Source organism: Hoplias malabaricus, chromosome 3 (genome assembly GCF_029633855.1).
Source record: "Hoplias malabaricus isolate fHopMal1 chromosome 3, fHopMal1.hap1, whole genome shotgun sequence".
Taxonomy (NCBI): domain Eukaryota; kingdom Metazoa; phylum Chordata; class Actinopteri; order Characiformes; family Erythrinidae; genus Hoplias; species Hoplias malabaricus.
This window is the reverse complement of record NC_089802.1, coordinates 71,468,532-71,488,813: the sequence shown is the minus strand read 5'-3', so window position 1 is coordinate 71,488,813 and position 20,282 is coordinate 71,468,532. Positions and strand designations below refer to the sequence as shown.

The window sequence follows — 20,282 nt, the reverse complement described above, 5'->3', positions numbered from 1 at the left end:
GAAAGACGAAACACACGTTAGTGCAGTTTAAAACTTCACTGAATAAATAAGCGAGGAAATATGTTATAGTTAGTGTATATCCTATTACACTAATAGGAAAAACAATTGTTTGCAGGAGGCTATATGAATAACACCTGGGAAAGTGACATCGTAAACTCTGCATAAATGATGACTATGATAACAATTTTACTTCAAATTTGATCTGTTTTAATTAAAATACAAGAGAAAAAGCTAAAGGACGGCGGCCCCTATCCCAAATATACTGTGATAAATTAAACCAATAACCCAGTGAGATGAAGGGTAATAGGGAGCTGAGCGCAGGCCCCGCCCTGATGGCCCAGTGACAGCGCGGATAAGATGGCGGCGAGCTGGAGATTGGAGTGAAGTGAGGATGTCAACACTGGTGTTTTGACACGAAAACAGCGGCGGGTTTCTCTTCGTTTCTCCCCAGTGTTTGTCGGTGAGGTCGCGGAGAACCTCGCAGGCGTCGCGGCCTCATCCTTCTCCGGAGTCTCGCCGTTTAACGAGCACGGAACCGCTTTTCGTGATGTTTTGGAAATCCGTTTTGCGCAAACTCTGACTCGGACGAGTTTTGACCAGCGTTAGCGAACTGCACACGGCTTTCCGGAGGCGACACAGGAGCGTTTCCGTGGCCTTTGAGCATCTTTTACACGTCACTCGTCGAAGACCCGGGCCATTATTTGCATCTCCAGGGGTTTAATGTAATGTCGTTGCGCCTGAATGAAACGGGCGGCTAATAAGTCGCGGGTAGCTGTGTGAAAGCTAGCGAGGCTCGTCCAGCAGCTCCCCGCGGAGGAGAACGCGGAGTGCGGCAGTGAGTCACATCAAACCCAGCTGGACCCGCAACTGTTCTGGCTCTCTGTGGATGGTGTTTACATAGGTACTGCACCGAGAATACAGTCTTAAGGCATTCAGAGCCCAGTTGAAGAGTGTTACACCCGTGTGGAGAACGCTCAGGGTCACTTACTGCTCTGTTTTGAGGATCATTCTCGCTATGGCTCACTCTCCTGTCCAGGGAGGGCTGCCAGGGATGCAGGTAACCTTTCACTTATCCAGTTTTTGTAACTTTTTTTTTGTCTATATTTAACACACTGAAGGTATATAAAGCCAGGTGAATTTAAGTATATTCCATTTGAAAGGTACCTCTTCATATGTTTCTGCTAAATTCTGATATTTCAAAAGTCATACACAATGGTTGATGTGAAGTTGTTGATTGTAGAGAAACTTGCTGTGTTTTCTTTGCAGTGGTGATATGAAGCAGACAACAACAAAAAAATAATTTAATCTCAAATCTGTTGTAAAATAAGGTATCGACAAGTATTTCCTGTTCTAAATTTGTGTGGGAGCTTTCAGAGGTGTGAAACTTCTCAGGCACCTTGTTACCTCTATTAATGTTTCTCTACAATGGAGCTATTCACAACAACCACACTGACTTTGCATCTTGACTGTTTAGAATTAAATATGGAAGAAGTTGGTGGATATTACATTCAATACACACTTCAACTAACTGAACCATTATTTTTTTATTTTCTGTTGAAGTGGTCTCTTCCAGACTCGCTGCATTTCAGTCTCCTTCTGCTTTGCATTTGTATTTAAGGATGTTCGGATGTTACATGAGGTACAGAGTGGTGAAACTGTCTAGCAGTTAAGCACACAGCCGACCACAGCACTCTCTTACTCAGGAAATGAAGTCATTTTTCCGCATTCACACTGGCATACCAAGAGAAGTGGCTCTGTAATTGCATTGCTAACAGAATTGTGGAGTAAAAAAATAAAAAGCTCATAGAAGCTGTAAAATCCTGATAATGTCAGTTTCTGTAGTCAGTGAGAATATGTGGTCCGTGCTAAAAGAAGATGGTCTACGGTAAATTAAGCATCTTCAAATATTTTCTCTCATTAAAGGGAATCTACGATTGGTGGTTTGTTTTACTTTCAGAAGTGCCACATTTTTTTAATGTGGATCAGTATGTTTGAAGGAGAAAAAACAAGTGTTATGTGTACGTGGCTGATGTTTAATTGTATATTCACTGTTTGAATTAACACAGAAACTCATTTGCTTCCCAAGGTACTTAGTTTTGTAAGACTTTAGAGCTGTGATTACTTTCATGCAATTTAGCATTTTCCCAAATTTAGCGTTTCATCTACAGGAAAAAAAAAATCAGTATTACCCACCTATGGAGCAGGAATAGAGTAATAGCCTCATCTTGGTTCATGTTTTTCAACATTTAGCAGTCTCTTCATTGTCAAAAACCCTCCAAAATGCAGCTTATCTGCCTTGACCAGAGAAAGAAAGCCTAGCATATCGGACTGAGGCACTTTGTATTTTTACCCAATTACAGACACTTAGGTTTGTAAATGAACTAGACCGGTTTTGAGCCTGCAAGCAAATGGTAAGGAAATATACTCAGAATTCTATAATGTATTGAATATATTAAAATTATGAAAGTTGTCTTTAAATTATCCATTAGTAATATGTCAATCTCTCTGGTGTTAAATTCTAGAGAATTCCCCCACAAGGTATGAACCAATGAAGCCCTTCAAAACTAGTTTCTCCCACAAGGCTATGGGCAATCATTCAATGGCTGTATACTTGCCTAATTAATGTATATAATTTAAAAATTGTCTTCAGTAATATTAGCGCTATATAAATATAATTTATTATTATTATGAGGACAAAATTCTAGAAGATGGGTGCTATTGTTTTGTTATCCAGACAACCAAATATGGAGAGCCAATGGATGTTGTGTTAAATGGTGTCTATGCAGATTATAGTTAATGTGAATGATTCTGTGATATGAGAAACTGGGCCAGTTGATAATTCTATGCTAATATTATTGCCATTGGAGAACGTGCATAATATAACATAATGCTCAGCTTTTCTAATGTGTGTTGCACCTAGTGAACTGAATTTGGATCATGGTTGTATTGTTTATCAGTATATTTCTGTAAACAAGAATCCTTTGTCAAATTTTATATGATCATCTGAGCTCAAGGTAGATGAACTTTAGGCTTTTAGTGTCTCATGATGTTTTGCCTTAATGTGGCTCAGGGCTGTATGGACATGTCAAATGTGATCTTTCCAAATCAGATTTGAGACACTTACATACGTGGTCCTAGGTTGGATTTGTAACCAATTTGTGGACATAAATGTGAACTGTCAGATCGGACGTCTTGTGCCTTTTTGCTGTTGTGCATGCACTCAGTGCCTTAAACACTTAAAATTGTATTTACACCCAAGGCTTCCTCCAAACAGCACACACATGTTTGGTATCTGAAATTTGCTTTGGTACTTTAGGTCTAGAGCTATGAGGCTAATACAATAGAAGTCCTATATCACCTAGAAAGGTTTTGAATGACAGACTATTGTTGTAAGCTTCATTAGCCTAGCCCAGTGGAGGTAGAGAGAGAGAGGGGGGAAAAAAACCAAAAAGAAAATCTTTGACACCAAACATGTGTTGGTAGATTGACTACATTTGGGGAAAGGGGATAAAGGTGTAAATTGGATTTTTCTATGATCCGTTCCTTTAAGCACCGTTGTCTCGAGCATTGTTAGTGGTCAGACAGAAGCTTGGCTTCAGTGTGCATTTGACTTTTCAGGGTTGGCAGTGCTTCAATGCAGGATGGAGCATTTTTATTAAGACTCTTATTAAGTCACTTTGTGCCGAGTTGGACTGCAGGCCTGTGCTGTCTGCTATTGTGAAAGCACTTTATGAGGAGAAACCTTTTCAGCCAACTATGGTCCAGTGCGCCAAGATCTATCAGATGGAGATGGGAGAAAGTGGTGGGGGTGAAATTCAGAATTGGATAGCAAGGGAGAGAATGGAAGATGGATGGATGTCTCCATGGAGCAGCCATAAAAACTGGGTCACTTGTGTCTCCTATTCTCATTCTGACCATACGACTGGTGTGCCCTTGGGCAGGAGGAGAGGCCTGCCATATGAAGGAACGAAATGGCACATTGTTCATTAAGGAGGGAGATATAGCAAAGATGTCAAAAGGCCCATGCAGGGAGATGGATATAATTGTGTTGGACTAAAATATTGTACAAATATTGTGCTCCAAGTTAACTTTTCGTACTTGCAATAATTTATTTAATTCAGCTAATCCTTTGTTGGTTTATCACTGTTGATTTAAACCTGACAGCACTTTATTTAAAATGTAAAGTTTATAAGTTGTATTTAGCTTAAGTAACCTTATCAGTCATCTTAAGGCTTAAGCATATTCCATTAATTTTCCATTCATGTTTATCATTATGACAAATGTTAGACTCTTTTTCCCCTCAGCGTGTTCTGAATGAGGCCTTGTTTACATTATTTAGCTACTTATGTATTTAACATCTTAAGAGATTTCCTTTGATAAAAGGGAGTGTATTGGGGGTTGCTAAAGGGCACTTCAGTCATGGATGTTCCAACCGGTCAAGAGGATCAAACCAGCGACCTTCCAGTACCAAGCCCAGTCCTCTAACCATTAGGGCCTGGCTGCCTCCATACACTCACACTTATGAACACTTCTGAATCACATTCTCTAGTAGGAATTGATAGTGTTTTCCATGCTCCCATGGTGTCCACCATGATCGAAATCGAGGACTGATTCCATTATCCAGTGTTATTCACGCACATAGCAGCCAGTGCTGCCGTAGCTTTATTTTTAATATTTAGAAAGTTTTAAAATATAGATGGCTTTATCCCAGGAGCCCAGATTCAACTTTCCTCTGAAGTACAATAAATGCATTATCAAGAATGGAAATGTCAGCCAAATCTAATCATCTGTTCAATGACAACTTTTAAAGCAAATGGGCTATCTGGCACAAGATTTACAAATCCCATTTCCACAAAAGTCAGGACGCTTTCTGAAAATGCAATAAAAACTAAATAACATAATTTGTTAAATTGCTTGAACTTCAATTTAACTGGTGAACATACAAAGAAATGTTTTCAGTGTTGTCACTGACAGACCTAATTGTATTTTGTAAACATCAAAAAAACTTGACTACGTTGGCTGCAGCACACTAAAATAAAAACGTTGAGACAGTGGTACAATGAAACTGAAAGGTTATAGGAGTAAGACTGTGTTTGAAGGTTCTACAATTAGCAGTAACTTGTAAAAGTTGGGGTCATCAAGACTTAATTAAAAGAAAATAGACACATCGACCAAATCCCTCAGGTGCCTAAACACTGCAGGTCTCCTAATGTATTTCAGTTAGAACATTTTGTCAGCTCTGTCAGACTAAGTATACAGAAAATGGTCCATTGATAGGCACAGGTAGACAATGGATGAAATCCCCAGGTGTAGGAGAGACTTATTGAAGCTGTGTATTTTTTCAGGTTCTGTGTGATGCCAGTTCTACGGATAATCATTGTCACTTAACAGGCTGCCACTGCATCAAGAAATGCAACCTGAAAACTAATTTTGGCAAAGAGGATGCCATATTAGAATTTTGTGCAGATATTTCTGTGACTTATCTGGGTGGACCAAAACACAGTGGAACCTCTGTGGTCAGAGAAGTCCATGTTTCTGCTAGTTTTGTAGAAATAACTTTTATGTTGGATCTTACAAAAAGTGTGTAAACCAGCATCTGTGATTGCCTGGGTGAGGATCAATTATGATTCTGTGTTTTCTATGGGGGCAGCACGGTGCTGCAGCAGGTAGTGTCGCAGTCACAAAGCTCCAGGGACCTGGAGGTTGTGGGTTCGATTCCCGTTCCGGGTGACTGTCTGTGAGTAGTTTGCTGTATTTTCCCTGTGTCTGCGTGGGTTTCCTCCGGGTGCACTGGTTTCCTCCCACAGTCCAAAAACACACGTTGGTAGGTAGATTGGCGACTCAAAGTGTCTGTAGGTGTGTGTGTGTGTGTGTGTGTGTTGCCCTGTGAAGGACTGGCGCCCCCTCCAGGGTGTATTCCAGCCTTGCGCCTAATGATTCCAGGTAGGCTCTGGACCCACCGTGACCCTGAATTGGATAAGCGCTTACAGATAATGGATGGATGTTTTCTATGGATCAAAGAACCTCTCCGAAGCGGAGGAGACAAAATCTAGACTGTTTTCACTGAAAGGTACAAAAGACGTTTTTCAGGTATCGATCAAAAATGGTCAAAGTTTCCACTTAAAAAAAAATTCAGCCATTAGAATTTTTAGTTTCCAAATGATTACAAAGTGTAACTGAAAAAAGAAAGATAATGCAGCTCAGTGGTGAACACGTCTCTGTCCAAAATCTTTCGAGTTTTTTGCTGGGATCAGACCCTAAATTATTTATAAAATGATATTAAGTTGTTTGGTGGAAATTACCAATATTCATTTTGTTGTAATGTTGTCAGTTTCAAAACTTCAAGATTATCAGCTATTCCCAGATTTGTCCAGTAGCAGGGTTTTTACCATTTAACATTAACCTATTACATATAAAATATCAGCATTGGGTTTACATCAACACAGAGTGCTGTTATAGACCAGTATCACTCAGCACTGTGTCACTCCTCACACAGAGAGCAGAAACGGGGCAGGGGATCAAGATGAACTCTTAAAGAATTTGTTGGCTGTTACACCTGTCAGTTTGCATTGGGATCAGGATTAAAAAGGCTGTTAGTGCCAGTGGGAGAGCGCTAAGCATTAGGGCTGAATTAGGAAGAACAAGCGTTTATCAACTACACGATGAGCCCCTCACATGACAGCTGCTAATAAATCTGCTCCAGTCAAGTATTCAAGGTCTGCTTTCCGAGTGAGAGAGAGAGAGAGAGAGAGAGAGAGAGATATGCATCAGTGGTGCATCACTCATTTGACAGGACAGAGATTGGCAATCGGGCTCTCTTAGATTTTGAGCACATACTCCCCTGTCTTTGCCTCGTTTTCATTCCGTCTCTCTCTTGCATATAAACTGAAACTGTCAAGCAATTAAAATAATTAATGGGTGATTTAAGTGCATTTGTGTAGGTAGTTAATCCCATTTATTTATTTATTTTTTGTCTCAAAAGTGGACAAAATAAGCTAGCTTTAATAACAGTATAGTTGAAACTCCTACAGTGTTCACTTGAAGCTCAACATGAAAATGACACCATAGCCTTGGTGAGAACAAAGTTTATAAACCGCAACCTGCTCATTCATGTCTGTTTAACTGGGCTTGAGTTTGTAGAGAGCAAACAGAGTTTAATAATAATAAAAAAAATCCTTGAAATGAATCTACAAGAACAGTCAAATATCGATAGTTAAATTTGGTTTGTTTTGGAAACAAAAATGATTAATGACCAAAAATCTTTTAATAACGGAGTGTCATGTTTCTCGTTGTTTCTTAGCGCTGGGCATCACCAAAGATTCCTGAAACACATAAGCTGTTACCTGTAGGGCGAAGCCCATATCACTGAGTAATGGAGGACTATTCTCGTATCTTAAGCAAATGTGTTTCCTTTCATCTCGGAACAATGCTGTTTCAGGAGAAGATAATCATCCTTTACTTTTAACTCGATTTTATGCCGTTTTCAGATTTCACATTGCCAACAGCAAAATACCTCAAATAGCGTTAGGTATGAAGCTAATTAATCTAAGCATGTATGTTTACAGTGGTGACGTTTTAAGCCTAGCAGATTCAGGTTAGATTTTAATTAAACGGTGTAGTCTCTGCTTTGGAACATTTTTGAGGTTTGCTGGACCATTGGAGCAGGTAGTTTCAGAAGAGTTGTCTTTTTTTTCTTCTCAAATGCTGAAGAGAAACTGACAGTAGAAGCTTTCAGAGTTTTCTTTCTGTCCATTATAGGGCTTTGGTGCTCAGAGCTAATGGATGTAATGTATCATCTTTGTTAATTTTCTTTAATGCTTGTCCAATTTGGTTCTGTGTGGGTTATTTATTTATTTATTATTTTTGTGAATTAAGGCATTCACCAACAAGTGTAGGGTTTTTTTTATTATTATTATTACATTTTGTTTTCTTTTTCTTTCTTTTTTAGGTGCTAGGTAAAGCATTATAAAACTCTTGATATTTTCAAGATTCAATATGTGTTGTAATATTTACTGTTTCTCATTTCTGTCGAAAGTATACTCAGAGAAACTTATTGTAATAGAATTTATTGCCCATCACTCACCCATAGGTATATCAGTGTGTTTATAAAATATGTTGCAAGGCACAAAGCAATTGAAATATGAAGCAGCATAAACATAATAAAACCTTTTGCCTGGTTATGAAAACTTGTAACCTTTATAACCTATTTTAATTACAGTAGTTTTAACCCCTAATTCTCATTTTTTAAATGTTTCTTAAAATAAATACCATAACAATGGGGGAAGTACTCCCCATACCATAATTCTATGAGAATGAGACCTGTTATTTACCTCCTAATTGACCTTATTTTGACGTTAGTTAATTAGAAATCCCACAATTTTATTAGTATGTTATTTTGCACATGTTGTTAGACTTTTATTATATTATTTAACAGAAAAACCTAAAACATCAAAAGATATTTCCCTAGCTCTGCCGTCTATGCTGTTACTTCACTCAGCAGCCTTAGCTTTTTGAGAAATCCTTAGGGGTTATGGATGTACGGGGTCATGCTACTGACCTTTATCCTTTTCCAGATGTGCCTTTGTCCTCAAACAAACTCAGTTCGCACACATGGGAGAGTCTGGGACAACAGGGTAGCAGGGAAACTAGGCTAAACGGGACAGAATATTAGAGAGACTATGATTTTCGTGGACAGGGTCAGGTTTCACAGGCTTCAACTGGAATGCTTTTATAGTAAGTTGTTTGTGTGTGTAGATTGCAAAACGATATCCTGAAGTGATGGCCCAGAAGTGAATGATTTATTTATTTATTTTTAATTAAATTGGGCTTATTTCTCTTTGTCGGACCTAAACCAATGCAGAAAGATCGGCAGACACAAATGCTGGGTTTATGCTCTGTTATGTTTTATTTGAGTATTTGTGAAAATGATCTTAGGCCTGTGCTACTATCATGAGACTCAGCCCAAGTTGTCATTAAGAATTTGTATATAATGTTGTGGAAAGATGAACTTTTTCCCTCTGTGCTTGTTGCAGAATTTGAAGGCAGATCCTGAGCAGTTGTTCACAAAGCTGGAACGAATCGGCAAGGGCTCGTTTGGTGAGGTCTTCAAAGGCATTGACAATCGCACTCAGAAGGTGGTGGCCATAAAAATCATCGACCTGGAGGAGGCGGAGGATGAAATCGAGGACATTCAGCAGGAGATCACTGTCTTAAGCCAGTGTGACAGCCCATTCGTCACCAAGTACTATGGATCCTACCTTAAAGTGAGCAGCAACATGTGATTAAAGCTTCCATAGGAAGTTTCTGCAAAACAGGCATATGCTTAATTTAACTAAACACAGGGTTCTTTAGTAACGTATATGGTTCTGTATAGAATACTTTTACATCATGAAGGGATTCTTCAGATTGATGGAGAATGTTGTGGTTCTGTATAGCACTTTTTAGAGAAAGGTTCTATGCGGCACCAATGAAGAGTTCGTCTATTGTCACAGTGTCATGTTTGCTACAAAAGAAGAACCGCGTTTTGTGCCTTATAGAACCATTCTCTAAACCCTTGAAGAACCATTTATTTTTATGCGTTGTAGGCAATTTAATGTAGGTTTGTTTAGTGAATTATGAAACTTCTTATTTATCTGGTGTTTTTATGTTTAGTGCATATCTAGGGATTTTGTACCCGTTTCTGTCTTCAGAACCCCCTCAGGAAGCTGTGGTGGCAGCTAGGTCCTCAGTAGCACAAAGTGCTCTCTTCACTATGCACACTTGCCCTTCTATAGCAACCAGCTGCTGGATTCTCTACCACAGTGAGGATTTAGCAGTAGACCGTGTGCTGGATTTAAGCTACTCTAGTCAGCATTCATTTCTAAAGTGATTAAAGAATTGAGAGAGATAACACGCTAGTTCAAAACCACACAGCGAGGGTCTCAAAGCCTTATTTGCAATCCGGCCGAGTAGCTGAATGCAATATTCAGTATATCCTTCTTAAACATTCAACATGGGCATGCTTAGAGTCGCACTAAATGAAGCTATGTCTTACCCTCTCCTCAAATGTGGAGAGTGCTGGATCACTCAGCTTCTTGATGTTCAATTTGGGGTTGTAATTTTCAAAACCTCATCTGAGTGTTACGAGTGGAAGTGAAGATGTGTAGGCCTGTGTCTTAAGATCAAAGACTGCTTTTCCCCCCAGAGATTGCCGTTTAAAGCTCTTGGTTTTTTTTTGGACTCTTATTTGTGGAGGCTTGTGTGCTTTAGGGGGAGTTATCTAAGGCTGCTTTAGGGAAATGAGAAGAGCCCAAGGCATCACCCAGTTTCATCTCCGCGGTTGAGCCTTAGTTACTGTTGGCATTGTAGATGAGGCAGAAAATATGCTGGTGGCAGGGTTGCACCTGTCGATGATTTAACCTGCGAAGAATGATCGTATTTATTAATGTTATATAACTTATGTAATTCCTCTCTTTTGGCATCCACATTATATACTCCTTTCTGATTCGGGAAAAGAAATGGTCACCCTTTCCCTTCACACATAGCCGAGGGGAATCCCTACTAGCATCTTGAAGTTCATTTGAGTTCTCAGCAATCCCTTGATTTTGCTTGAAGGAGGAAAGCTGTGGAGCAATTTCATCCCCTAAGACATGTTTAGACTTCAGTGTTTAATGACCACTTCTTTACTGGCCAAACTTAGTTAATGAAAATGGTATGAGTGTGTTCACATGCACACTAACTGTAGTGGATGTAGTCTGTTTCAAATAAATATGACTGCTTAGTGCATAAAGCAAAAATAACTTGATGAGCGTGTTCTATTTCTGAGAGGAGGATGTCTGTAGACACTCTAAGTTGGTGAACCAACTGAAGCTCTTAGTCCTGAGAGAAAGCTAAGTGAGAATGTTTGTTCATCTTAGGCCCATAATTAGCTGCATTTCATACTTTCTGGTTAGCCACCATATAATATATCAAACCTCAACGCACACGTCTTCGCTCTCTGTCTCTTTTGCACCCTCATGAGCTATGATGTAACCTGTTTCCTCACCTCTCATATACATCTGGTCCCAAGTGTAACAGGGGTTAGGATTAGACAGAAATTCACACCACTCTCAGCAACAAAGGAAAGTTGTTTGTAAGAATGTATTAATGGGTTTTTGCTGATTTGGGCTCCTGTCTATTCCCTCTCTCTGAGTTCAGGGCACAAAGCTGTGGATCATTATGGAGTATTTGGGTGGAGGATCTGCACTGGATTTGGTGAGAAATGGTTTGCTTCTAAGTGTATTGTATAAATAAAAAAACGTTTTTTGTTTTTTGCATGGATCTCCTGGTGTTTTTACAGTGAGTGACATCAACTTTTCTTTTAATTGTACACTTTAATCATTTGGGACTGAGGATACTAATTGTTGCTAGTCGAATATTTGCCCATTCCGGCTTATAACACGACTTCCTCTGCTCAGTGCACCATAGAAAAACAGATCTGGGCTGCAGACAGGCCATTCAAGTACAAGCAGTCTGTGTGAAGCCATTTTGCTATAGTTTGTACAGATTAAGGCCTGGCCTTGTCTTCCTCAAATAACTGTGGGCCAGAACATGACATTTTTAGAAACTTTTCGTAACTTGATTTGGAGTGTGTTGCAAGCATCAAGTTGATGATTTGTTTATATTTACAAAACACATTTAAGTTTGTCAGTGAAAACATTGAATGTCTCAAATAGTATAGTAAATGGATAAAATAAAAAGCAATACATCAGGCTGGATTTACATTCCAAAATATACTGTTATTTCATTTATTTATTTCATTTATTTAAAATGAACATTTCTGTGACCAGCTGACCATTAAATTTTTTTTTCTTTTTCAATGAAAAGTGACACAATTAACTTTTAGAAGACAAGAAAACATGTCTCTTCTCAAATTTCTGAATTTGCAGAATTTATTTAGAGGAACTGGTGCAAAGATAAAACACATTTACTGGCAGTGTATTACTTTTTTATATTTTGGTATCGTTTTATTTGTTTTCAGTTTTTTGTGGCTTTACATGAGTTTAAAGTACAGTACTTAGAAATAAAGAGTGGGTGTCACGCCATCGTTACCATGAGCTTAAAACTTTTGACCTCATGCTAAACCTTGTGTTTTTTTTGTTTTTTTTTTCTTCTGCCAAACCCTTGACTGGGACACTTCTGTTCCAGCTGGAGCCTGGTGCTCTGGACGAGACACAGATCGCCACCATTCTGCGGGAAATTCTCAAGGGCCTGGAGTACCTACACTCTGAGAAAAAAATCCACAGAGACATCAAAGGTACAACTTCCAGATCTTATACACTACTCCCTACCTTCAGGAAAAAACAAAACAAAACTCAGTCAGCTACATGCAAGCTATAGGCCAGGCTCTAAGGCAGTTCACCTTAAATATGGACACAGGGCTGTAGCCCCAGCTGTAGTGTGTGTTGATGACTGAGCAGATTCTTCCTCAGCCAACCAGTGCACAGACTGTTCTTATATTCTTCAAAGTTTGGATCTTTTCTCTAAAGACTGCATTATTTACTATTAACCCTACAATACTTTAGATGACATGGCCACATATGTGTATACTACACTGGCTACTGAATGTTGTCTCTGGTATCTCTGTATTACATCAATGTTTTTCATGTAGGCAATACCTGTTGTTAGAACACTAGCACTAAAATGAATAAATGTGTATTGAACAGGTTGAACATGTCATGTATGAGGTGATTGGTGGTTGTATTATAAAACTTGTATTTCAGAGTTTGTCAGTCTGACCCTGCTTCTGTGACCTTATCTTTTAAGATGCTAATGTACTCATTCTTTGCGTACTTGTGTGTTCCCCAGCGGCCAATGTACTGCTGTCTGAGCAGGGTGAGGTTAAGCTAGCAGACTTTGGAGTGGCCGGCCAGCTGACAGACACTCAGATCAAGCGCAACACGTTTGTGGGCACGCCGTTCTGGATGGCCCCTGAGGTCATCAAACAGTCAGCCTATGACTCAAAGGTCAGCGCAGTCACACACAGAGCAGAGCAAAGTCGCTGCGAGGTTTTACAGCCATATTATTAACACCATTATTATGTTCTGTCGTCTTCAAGCCTCAATGAATGTCGTCTCAATGAACACAGCCTAGTTTGGGCTGCATTCCCAGACATGGATTAAGCTTAGTCATGGTTGTGACTGATTGATTTTCAAGGAGGGAGTGATTTACTCTCTACTCTTAAAGCCTATTCACACCCGAATCACAAACGGATTCGATTTTTAACATGGTGGAACCTTCACACCAAGTCTGACATGTATTTGGTCTCAACATTCTGAAATCGCAAGAAGGCACTGTAAGGGGAAGAAGAAATTGATTCATTGAGTGGGTGTGATAATGAATTTATCATAGTCTACAGAAAAACATAAGTTCATCAGTGTTGTCATAGGGGGAGTATAAAATTCTGCCTTTGCTTGTTGCTCCTCTCATTAAAATGGATTATATATTTTTTAACTGCCACCATTTAGTAGACAGCGTGTTGATTGTTTTTTCTTTTTTTTTTAAGCTTTTTTGTTACAAAAAGCTGCTACGAATAAGACGAGCTGTTCAGCAACAGATTGGTCTGCAACCATGACAACGGAGCTCTGATTGGTCGGGTTGATTTTAACGCATGTGTAAAACACAGAAAATGGATCAGGTTCTAATTCAAACTGTGACGCAGTGTCACAGTCCTTCAGTTTCAGACTAGGTGTGAAACACTGTTAAGATACACGTGTTTGCTTTCAAAGCTTTGTCTGAAACATCAGACTCGGTGTGAAAAGGCCTTTGGGATAGGCTTTGTATTTGCTAAGATTCCTTTACAGTCGTGCTCCTCAACTTTATTTGAAATGAATTGGCTGTTGAAGTGTTATTTCATTTTCTGTTTATTGAATGTTAACAAAAATGGCAAATGTTTACTAACATAAAACAGCTATTTACAAGCCTTAAGTTAATTGTTCATTTCAGCAAGTGATTTCTTCGTAGGAAGAGCAGGTTCAACTCTAATCTCTCCTTAATGTTCCATACACTTTGGACTGCAGGCTGATATCTGGTCTTTAGGCATCACAGCGATAGAGCTTGCTAAAGGAGAACCCCCTCATTCAGACCTGCACCCAATGAAGGTACTCTTCCTCATCCCAAAGAACAACCCCCCCACGCTGGAGGGCAGCTACTGCAAACCACTCAAAGAGTTTGTGGAAGCCTGCTTGAACAAGGAGCCCAGTTTTGTAAGTACCGTAGGGAACCGTGGAGATTCTGTTTGCGTTTAGGCTATGTCAGTAAATCAGGTGTGATTCCTAGTGATGTTTCATGGCAGTGCTATTTATATGAAAGTGCGCTGTCAGGATATTGGTGTGAAAGTGCTTTCTCTACCTATTTCTCACATAATTTTCTCTCTCTCTACCTCACTCTCTTTTAGAGACCCACAGCCAAAGAGTTGCTGAAGCACAAGCTGATTGTGCGTTATGCTAAGAAGACTTCCTACCTGACAGAGCTCATAGACAGATACAAGCAGTGGAAGACTGAGCAGTGCCGGGAAGAGTCCAGCTCAGATGACTCTGACTCGTATGTCCCTCCCACAGTGTTCCGTATCATGGAAACCTTTACATTTTTTTACACATTTTAGATTTGTGAAATAAGTTTTAAAGATACTCTGCTCTGTCAGCATTGTGGGTCGTAATGAGAGAGTGAACAGCAACAAGAGTGTGATTTTTAAATTCATGCATGTCACATCGTAGCATTGGTAACCTTTATATATCACTTTACATCATACATTGGTTTATCTCTGCCATTCACTGACGTGCAGAAAACCTGTAGAAGAGATTCCACTTTCATTTGATCCTCTCCTGCTCTTCTACACCACTTTTCATTTTGCTCTTTATTATCACCGTCCCGTTTAAATACCCTGCTTAAAATCCACATCTGGCAGCATGATGGCGCAACAGTCTTGGGCTCTGTCCCCGCCTTTGGCCACTGTCTGAGGAGTTGGTTGTTCTCTCTGTGTCTGTGTGGGTTTTCTCCAGGTACCTCCAGTTTCCTCCCACAATTTACAAACACATTTTGGTAGGTGGGCAGCACTGTGGCACAGCAGGTAGTGTTGCAGTCACACAGCTCCAGGGGCCTGGAGGTTGTGGGTTCGATTCCCGCTCCGGGTGACTGTCTGTGAGGAGTTGGTGTGTTCTCTCTGTGTCCGTGTGGGTTTCCGCCGGGTGCTCCGGTTTCCTCCCACAGTCCAAAAACACACGTTGGTAGGTGGATTGGCGACTCAAAAGTGTCCGTAGGTGTGAGTGTGTGTGTGTGTCTGTGTTGCTCTGTGAAGGACTGGCGCCCCCTCCAGGGTGTATTCTCGCCTTGCGCCCAATGATTCCAGGTAGGCTCTGGACCCACCGCGACCCTCAACTGGATAAGTGTTACAGATGAATGAATGAATGAATGAATGTTGGTAGGTGGATGGGTTCTGCCAATGTGTCCATGTGGGTGAGTGTGGTGCCTAGCGATGGACTGGCTCCCCTTCCAGGGTGTGTTTTTGCCTTGCGCCTAGTAATCCAAACCTGCCCCAACCCTGAACAGGATAAAACTGTTACAGAAAATGAACGAAAGTCCCACCCTTTCTCACCTCCTACCTTCATCTTTTACCTTCAGTCTCTAGAAAATGACTCATTCTTGCTTAGCTTTACTTAACAGCTCTTTTTGAGAATTAAGGATAAAGACTACAGTCATCACAGCGGGATTCTGTCAGAATCATGCTTAAAAATAATCTCTCTCTCTCTCTCCCTCCCTCTCCCAGGGAGCCAGACGGACAGGCCTCAGGAGGAAATGATTTTAGCAATGATGAGTGGATTTTCACCATTCGAGAGAAAGACCCCAAAAAGCTGCAAAACGGAGCCAGTATTGCAGGAGAACAGGTTCCAAAAAAGGCTTTAAATCTTATCCCATTTTATGGGCAATTTCAGCAGTCCTTCTGATTTCACACTATTTGTCTGTGCTCCTCTCTCTGCAGGACGCTCCTAAAAGGCCACTGTCACAGAGCCTCTCTACCATTATCACTCCAGTCTTAACTGAGGTAATGTTAAAGTGGAAAAACCAGATGTACAGTAGTTCCTACATAGTTCCTATGTCCACAGTTATCCATTTTAATATGGGGTGGTAAAAGTTTCTAAGTACAGAGCACTACTTAAAAAAAAAAAAACACTTTGTTTATAGAGATTTTTATTAGATAAGTGCTTCACAATATGCTAATATTGCTTTATAACACTTCTCAGATTGTGGTAAGAATGGAATGACTTGAGCATACAGTTAGCAAGATTAATTTACATCAGCCTCCATTACTTAAGCTTCATAGCTTCAGTGTAAAACTGAATGCACTGGGGGGAAGTTGCATAAACACAAATTTTTAAACAGAATTTAATTGCCACACTGTTCCGCCATGTTTTTAAAACATAAATTGCTCCCTGAGCTGCTGATTTAACTCTGTTAAGGGATATCTTTTTAAGGCAAGTACCGAAGCTTCAGGCTCCCTGACTAATCAGTAGAGAGAGATGAAGGGTTGAGGAGGAGAGTGGGAACAAGATCTGGGCCGGAGTTGTGGCTACGCTAATCTGTTCTTCACTTTCTGCTGCTCTCCCCCAGACCTATATAAATATATATAGCATGTCCCTCCTCTCTTGCTGTTCAGTAAAGACATTAGACTAGACACGAACAGTTCTGAGAGGATTTGATGGCATTCAGCTGCACTACATAGTTTGAGTCCTGATGGCGAGTTTCAAAAACCCCACTCGGACTTCTCTGAACGCTGCTTTGTCACTCTTGTAGCAGAGCTGTTCTCCAGAAAACACTTCTCTGCACAGTGCCTGGGGGAATGTTATATCACACTAGCCAATAATTTGCATTGACCATAGTGACCTTCAACTCATGTGTTGCCTTTGTCTGTGTACATACGCAGCTGAAGGAGCGAGGCGGGGAGACCTCTGTGAAGCCTGATGTGTTGGATGCGTTGGGAGAAGCCATTTTCCTTGCTGAGGAGGCACATCCAGGGATCTCTGATGTCATGGTGACCCAGCTCATACAGAGACTGCAACGGTAAATCTGCCAATCACTTATTACTGCACACATTTGAGGTCCTTTTTTAAAATGGGGAAAGTCAGAAGTGTGTCTATAGTTTAAGAAACTTGAAAATAAAGACTCATGCAGGTTGACGGTCCTATGGACTGTGCAAGTTTAGGCAAAATATTCACTTCTACATTTCATGATTTGGGTTTATTTTTTTCCTGTTTTCTTTTCTGAGGTAATCTCTTAGAACTAGTAGTTTATTTTTACTCTTTGTAATTTCAACACAGAAGTTAGTGAACTAACCATGTGTGTTGTTGGTTAGTGCTGTATCGACTGAAAGGCTGGACCTCTTTGCCATTCTACTACACTAAAAGTAATGGAATCATCACACTCCTGGATGATCACTCAGTTTTTACTTTGTAGCAAATAATCAAATCCCAGTTATGATGCACTGGACAAACTAAAAACACATCCAAACAAATCAAACCAAAAACAGAAGTAGGTGTTTGATAGTAGTTAAAAAAAATTGTTTATGGATTTTTAATTTTACTACTGGGCGGCACGGTGGCGCAGCAGGTAGTGTCACAGTCACACAGCTCCAGGGACCTTCAGGGGGGTTCGATTCCCACTCCGGGTGACTGTCTGTGATGAGTGTGGTGTGTTCTCCCTGTGTCTGCGTGGGTTTCCTCCGGGGGAGTGTGGTGTGTTGTCCCTGTGTCTGTGTGGGTTTCCTCCGAGTGACTGTCTGTGACGAGTGTGGTGTGTTCTCCCTGAGTCCACGTGAGTTTGCTCCGGTTTCCTCCCACAGTCCAAAAACGCAATTTGGTAGGTGGATTGGCGACTCAAAAGTGTCCGTGTCCGTGTGTGTGTGGCCCTGTTAAGGACTGGCGCACCCTCCAGTGTGTTCCTGCCTTGTGCTCAGTGATTCTGGGTGTGCTCCAGATCCACCGTGACCCTCAACTGAATAAGGGTTACAGAGAATGAATGAATGAATTTTATTATAGTAGCTGTCCTTAATATTGTGTGGAAATGTCACAATGTTGAAGGAAATAGTTTTTCCCCTCTCTCGTGAAGTTACTATATTGGAGATACGTGTTTATCATTGGACAGCGACGATAGAGAAAAGCTAAACTAAAACCCAACTCTAACCACTTAAAGGAAGGAAACAGGGTGACGCTGGGCTCAACAGAAGCCGTCATGCTGGTGGATGATTGGACGAACGTGAGACTGATTTAATCGCAAATCTGCATAGGCCACAGAGATGATGCTGAAGTCTTTTGTCTGCTGCTGGTCTAATGAATCTTACAAAAACGTTTCCCCACTCTTGGGGCTGCATGTCAGGTAAAGGACAGTGGGAGAGGATCGTTACCTCCGCGGGCAGTGCACAGGTGACACTGTTGGAAGTGTTGGATGCTGTACTCATTTAATCGATGGAATATAATTTTTTGGTGTTGTCTGACAACAAATATTAGACAACTTTGGAATCAGCTTGTTGTAAAGTGGTTTTTCTTTGGTGGAATCCATGCCACAAAAAACCTGTGGACGAACAACAAAGCACTAATAGCGATATGTATTATTATTATTATTATTAATTCATTGTGATTCCACACTTTTTCCTCTGGATTACCATTTATTCAATGTTTGTTTAGGTCCATTTCTAAATTCAGAATGTTCAGTTGTTAAACACAGTTCAGTTCAAGTCTTTGATTTGTTATTTCCCTACAAAATAATCATAAAAAAAAAGCTTGGAGGACATTCTCGAAGTGTGGTGATTCCTTAGCTTTTCCCAGGGACAGAAGCAAACACCTAATGAAGCAGAAAAACTGCCGTTCAAATTTCAGACCTGTCTTTATTTCTAAATGATAATCATTTCCTTGTGCTTCATTCAGAGCGAGTGCTTAAACAGATATGCTGCTGTCCCCCAAGGTTCTCTAGAGCAAGGACATCTTCCTCTTCCCATCCGTGAATGGTCCACTGGACATGTCCATCACACTGCAGCCCTCCACTCCCTCCCTCCCACTCCCCCCCTCCCACTCCCCCAGGCATCAGCTCAGCGAATCCCAACACCAGCAGCCTCTGTGACGTCTCCCCTGGAGGACCACCTCGTCCTTCAATCGCTTCAACAGAAGTTCTCAAGCTTCCTGTTTTGTTTATTTTCTTTTCTCTTTTCTTTAACAAACTCCTGGGATGTAGAGAGAGGGAGAGAGAGAGAGGGTGTGTGTGAGTGAGTGTATGGAAGTGTGGGTGCTGTATTCACACTACATATCTTTTTGTGTGTGTGTGTATGTGTGTGTGTGTGTTAGGCTGCATAGCAAGCTGACTAAAGAACAGCTGTAGCTCATTTAGCAGAGAACAGTGTGAGGACTAGCGCGCCTGCCAAGAGAGCAGCCTATAACTTCTGGATGCTTCTGCAGGTGCCATGACATCACTGAGCAGTAGCCGCTGCTGCAGCCCTAAAAAAAGCAACCATAAAGAAGTAGCGTGCATGGCTCTGAACAAACAGCATGTGTGCATGTGTGTGTGAGAGACAGAGTGTGTGGATCTGTATCTGAGCCCTCGAGGTAAAGGAGATTGCAGTTGTCTTACTGAAATCTCAGGTAAATGTGCATTGAGGGGACACTGGCGTCCAGGAAGACTGAGAGTGCTCGTTTTGGTTTTGTGTACAGACCTGTATATAATCCCAGTTTTACACACCTTTGGATTATGAATTTTTGCAAATGAATCACTGTGTACAGATGGCCATGAGCTTCTGTAGATATTATTAGTTTAAGAAATACTTTAAGAAAAGAGAGCAAGTGAGAGAAGGTAAATATTTAAAAACCAAGCCTCTCAAATGGCCATTACTGATATTGCCTTGCCTTTTTATCAAATGTACATTTTGGAGGTGCTCTGTTAATTTTAATATGAAATTAAAGTGTTTTACTCATAAATAATGTCCTTTGTCCTATTGATGTTCACCTCTGTATTTCCAGGTTGACGCTACACTAACAATGGATTTGGATTCCAGTTTTATCAGTGGAGCATTTTGAGAAAGTAGACCCACTATTGAGTGTAGATGAGCACACTTTCTACAAACAAAAACGTGGCATCCAAGTAAGGCTTAAATGGGCATGTGTGTAATTTTACTGCTTTTAAGAAAATATCAGGCCTTTATTTTTTACTTTAGTGGACTCAAGAACAATGGCACCACCAACAGTTCATAGAAATATACTCTTCTTGAGATGGAGCTGACTGCCATG

General features: G+C 40.5%; 1 protein-coding gene across 1 annotated transcript; it reads left to right on the top strand.

Moving 5' to 3' along the window:
- Window positions 1-348: 348 nt before the first annotated feature.
- stk24b (serine/threonine kinase 24b (STE20 homolog, yeast)) lies at window positions 349-20,005 on the top strand. The gene is made up of 11 exons (XM_066664669.1): window positions 349-1,057; window positions 9,033-9,263; window positions 11,176-11,232; window positions 12,166-12,274; window positions 12,826-12,983; window positions 14,037-14,222; window positions 14,414-14,559; window positions 15,782-15,899; window positions 15,995-16,057; window positions 16,937-17,073; window positions 18,970-20,005. Exons 1-11 carry the CDS (start codon window positions 1,016-1,018, stop codon window positions 19,007-19,009), a joined length of 1,287 nt encoding a protein of 428 aa, XP_066520766.1. The 5' UTR covers window positions 349-1,015; the 3' UTR covers window positions 19,010-20,005.
- The last annotated feature ends 277 nt before the right edge of the window (window positions 20,006-20,282 follow it).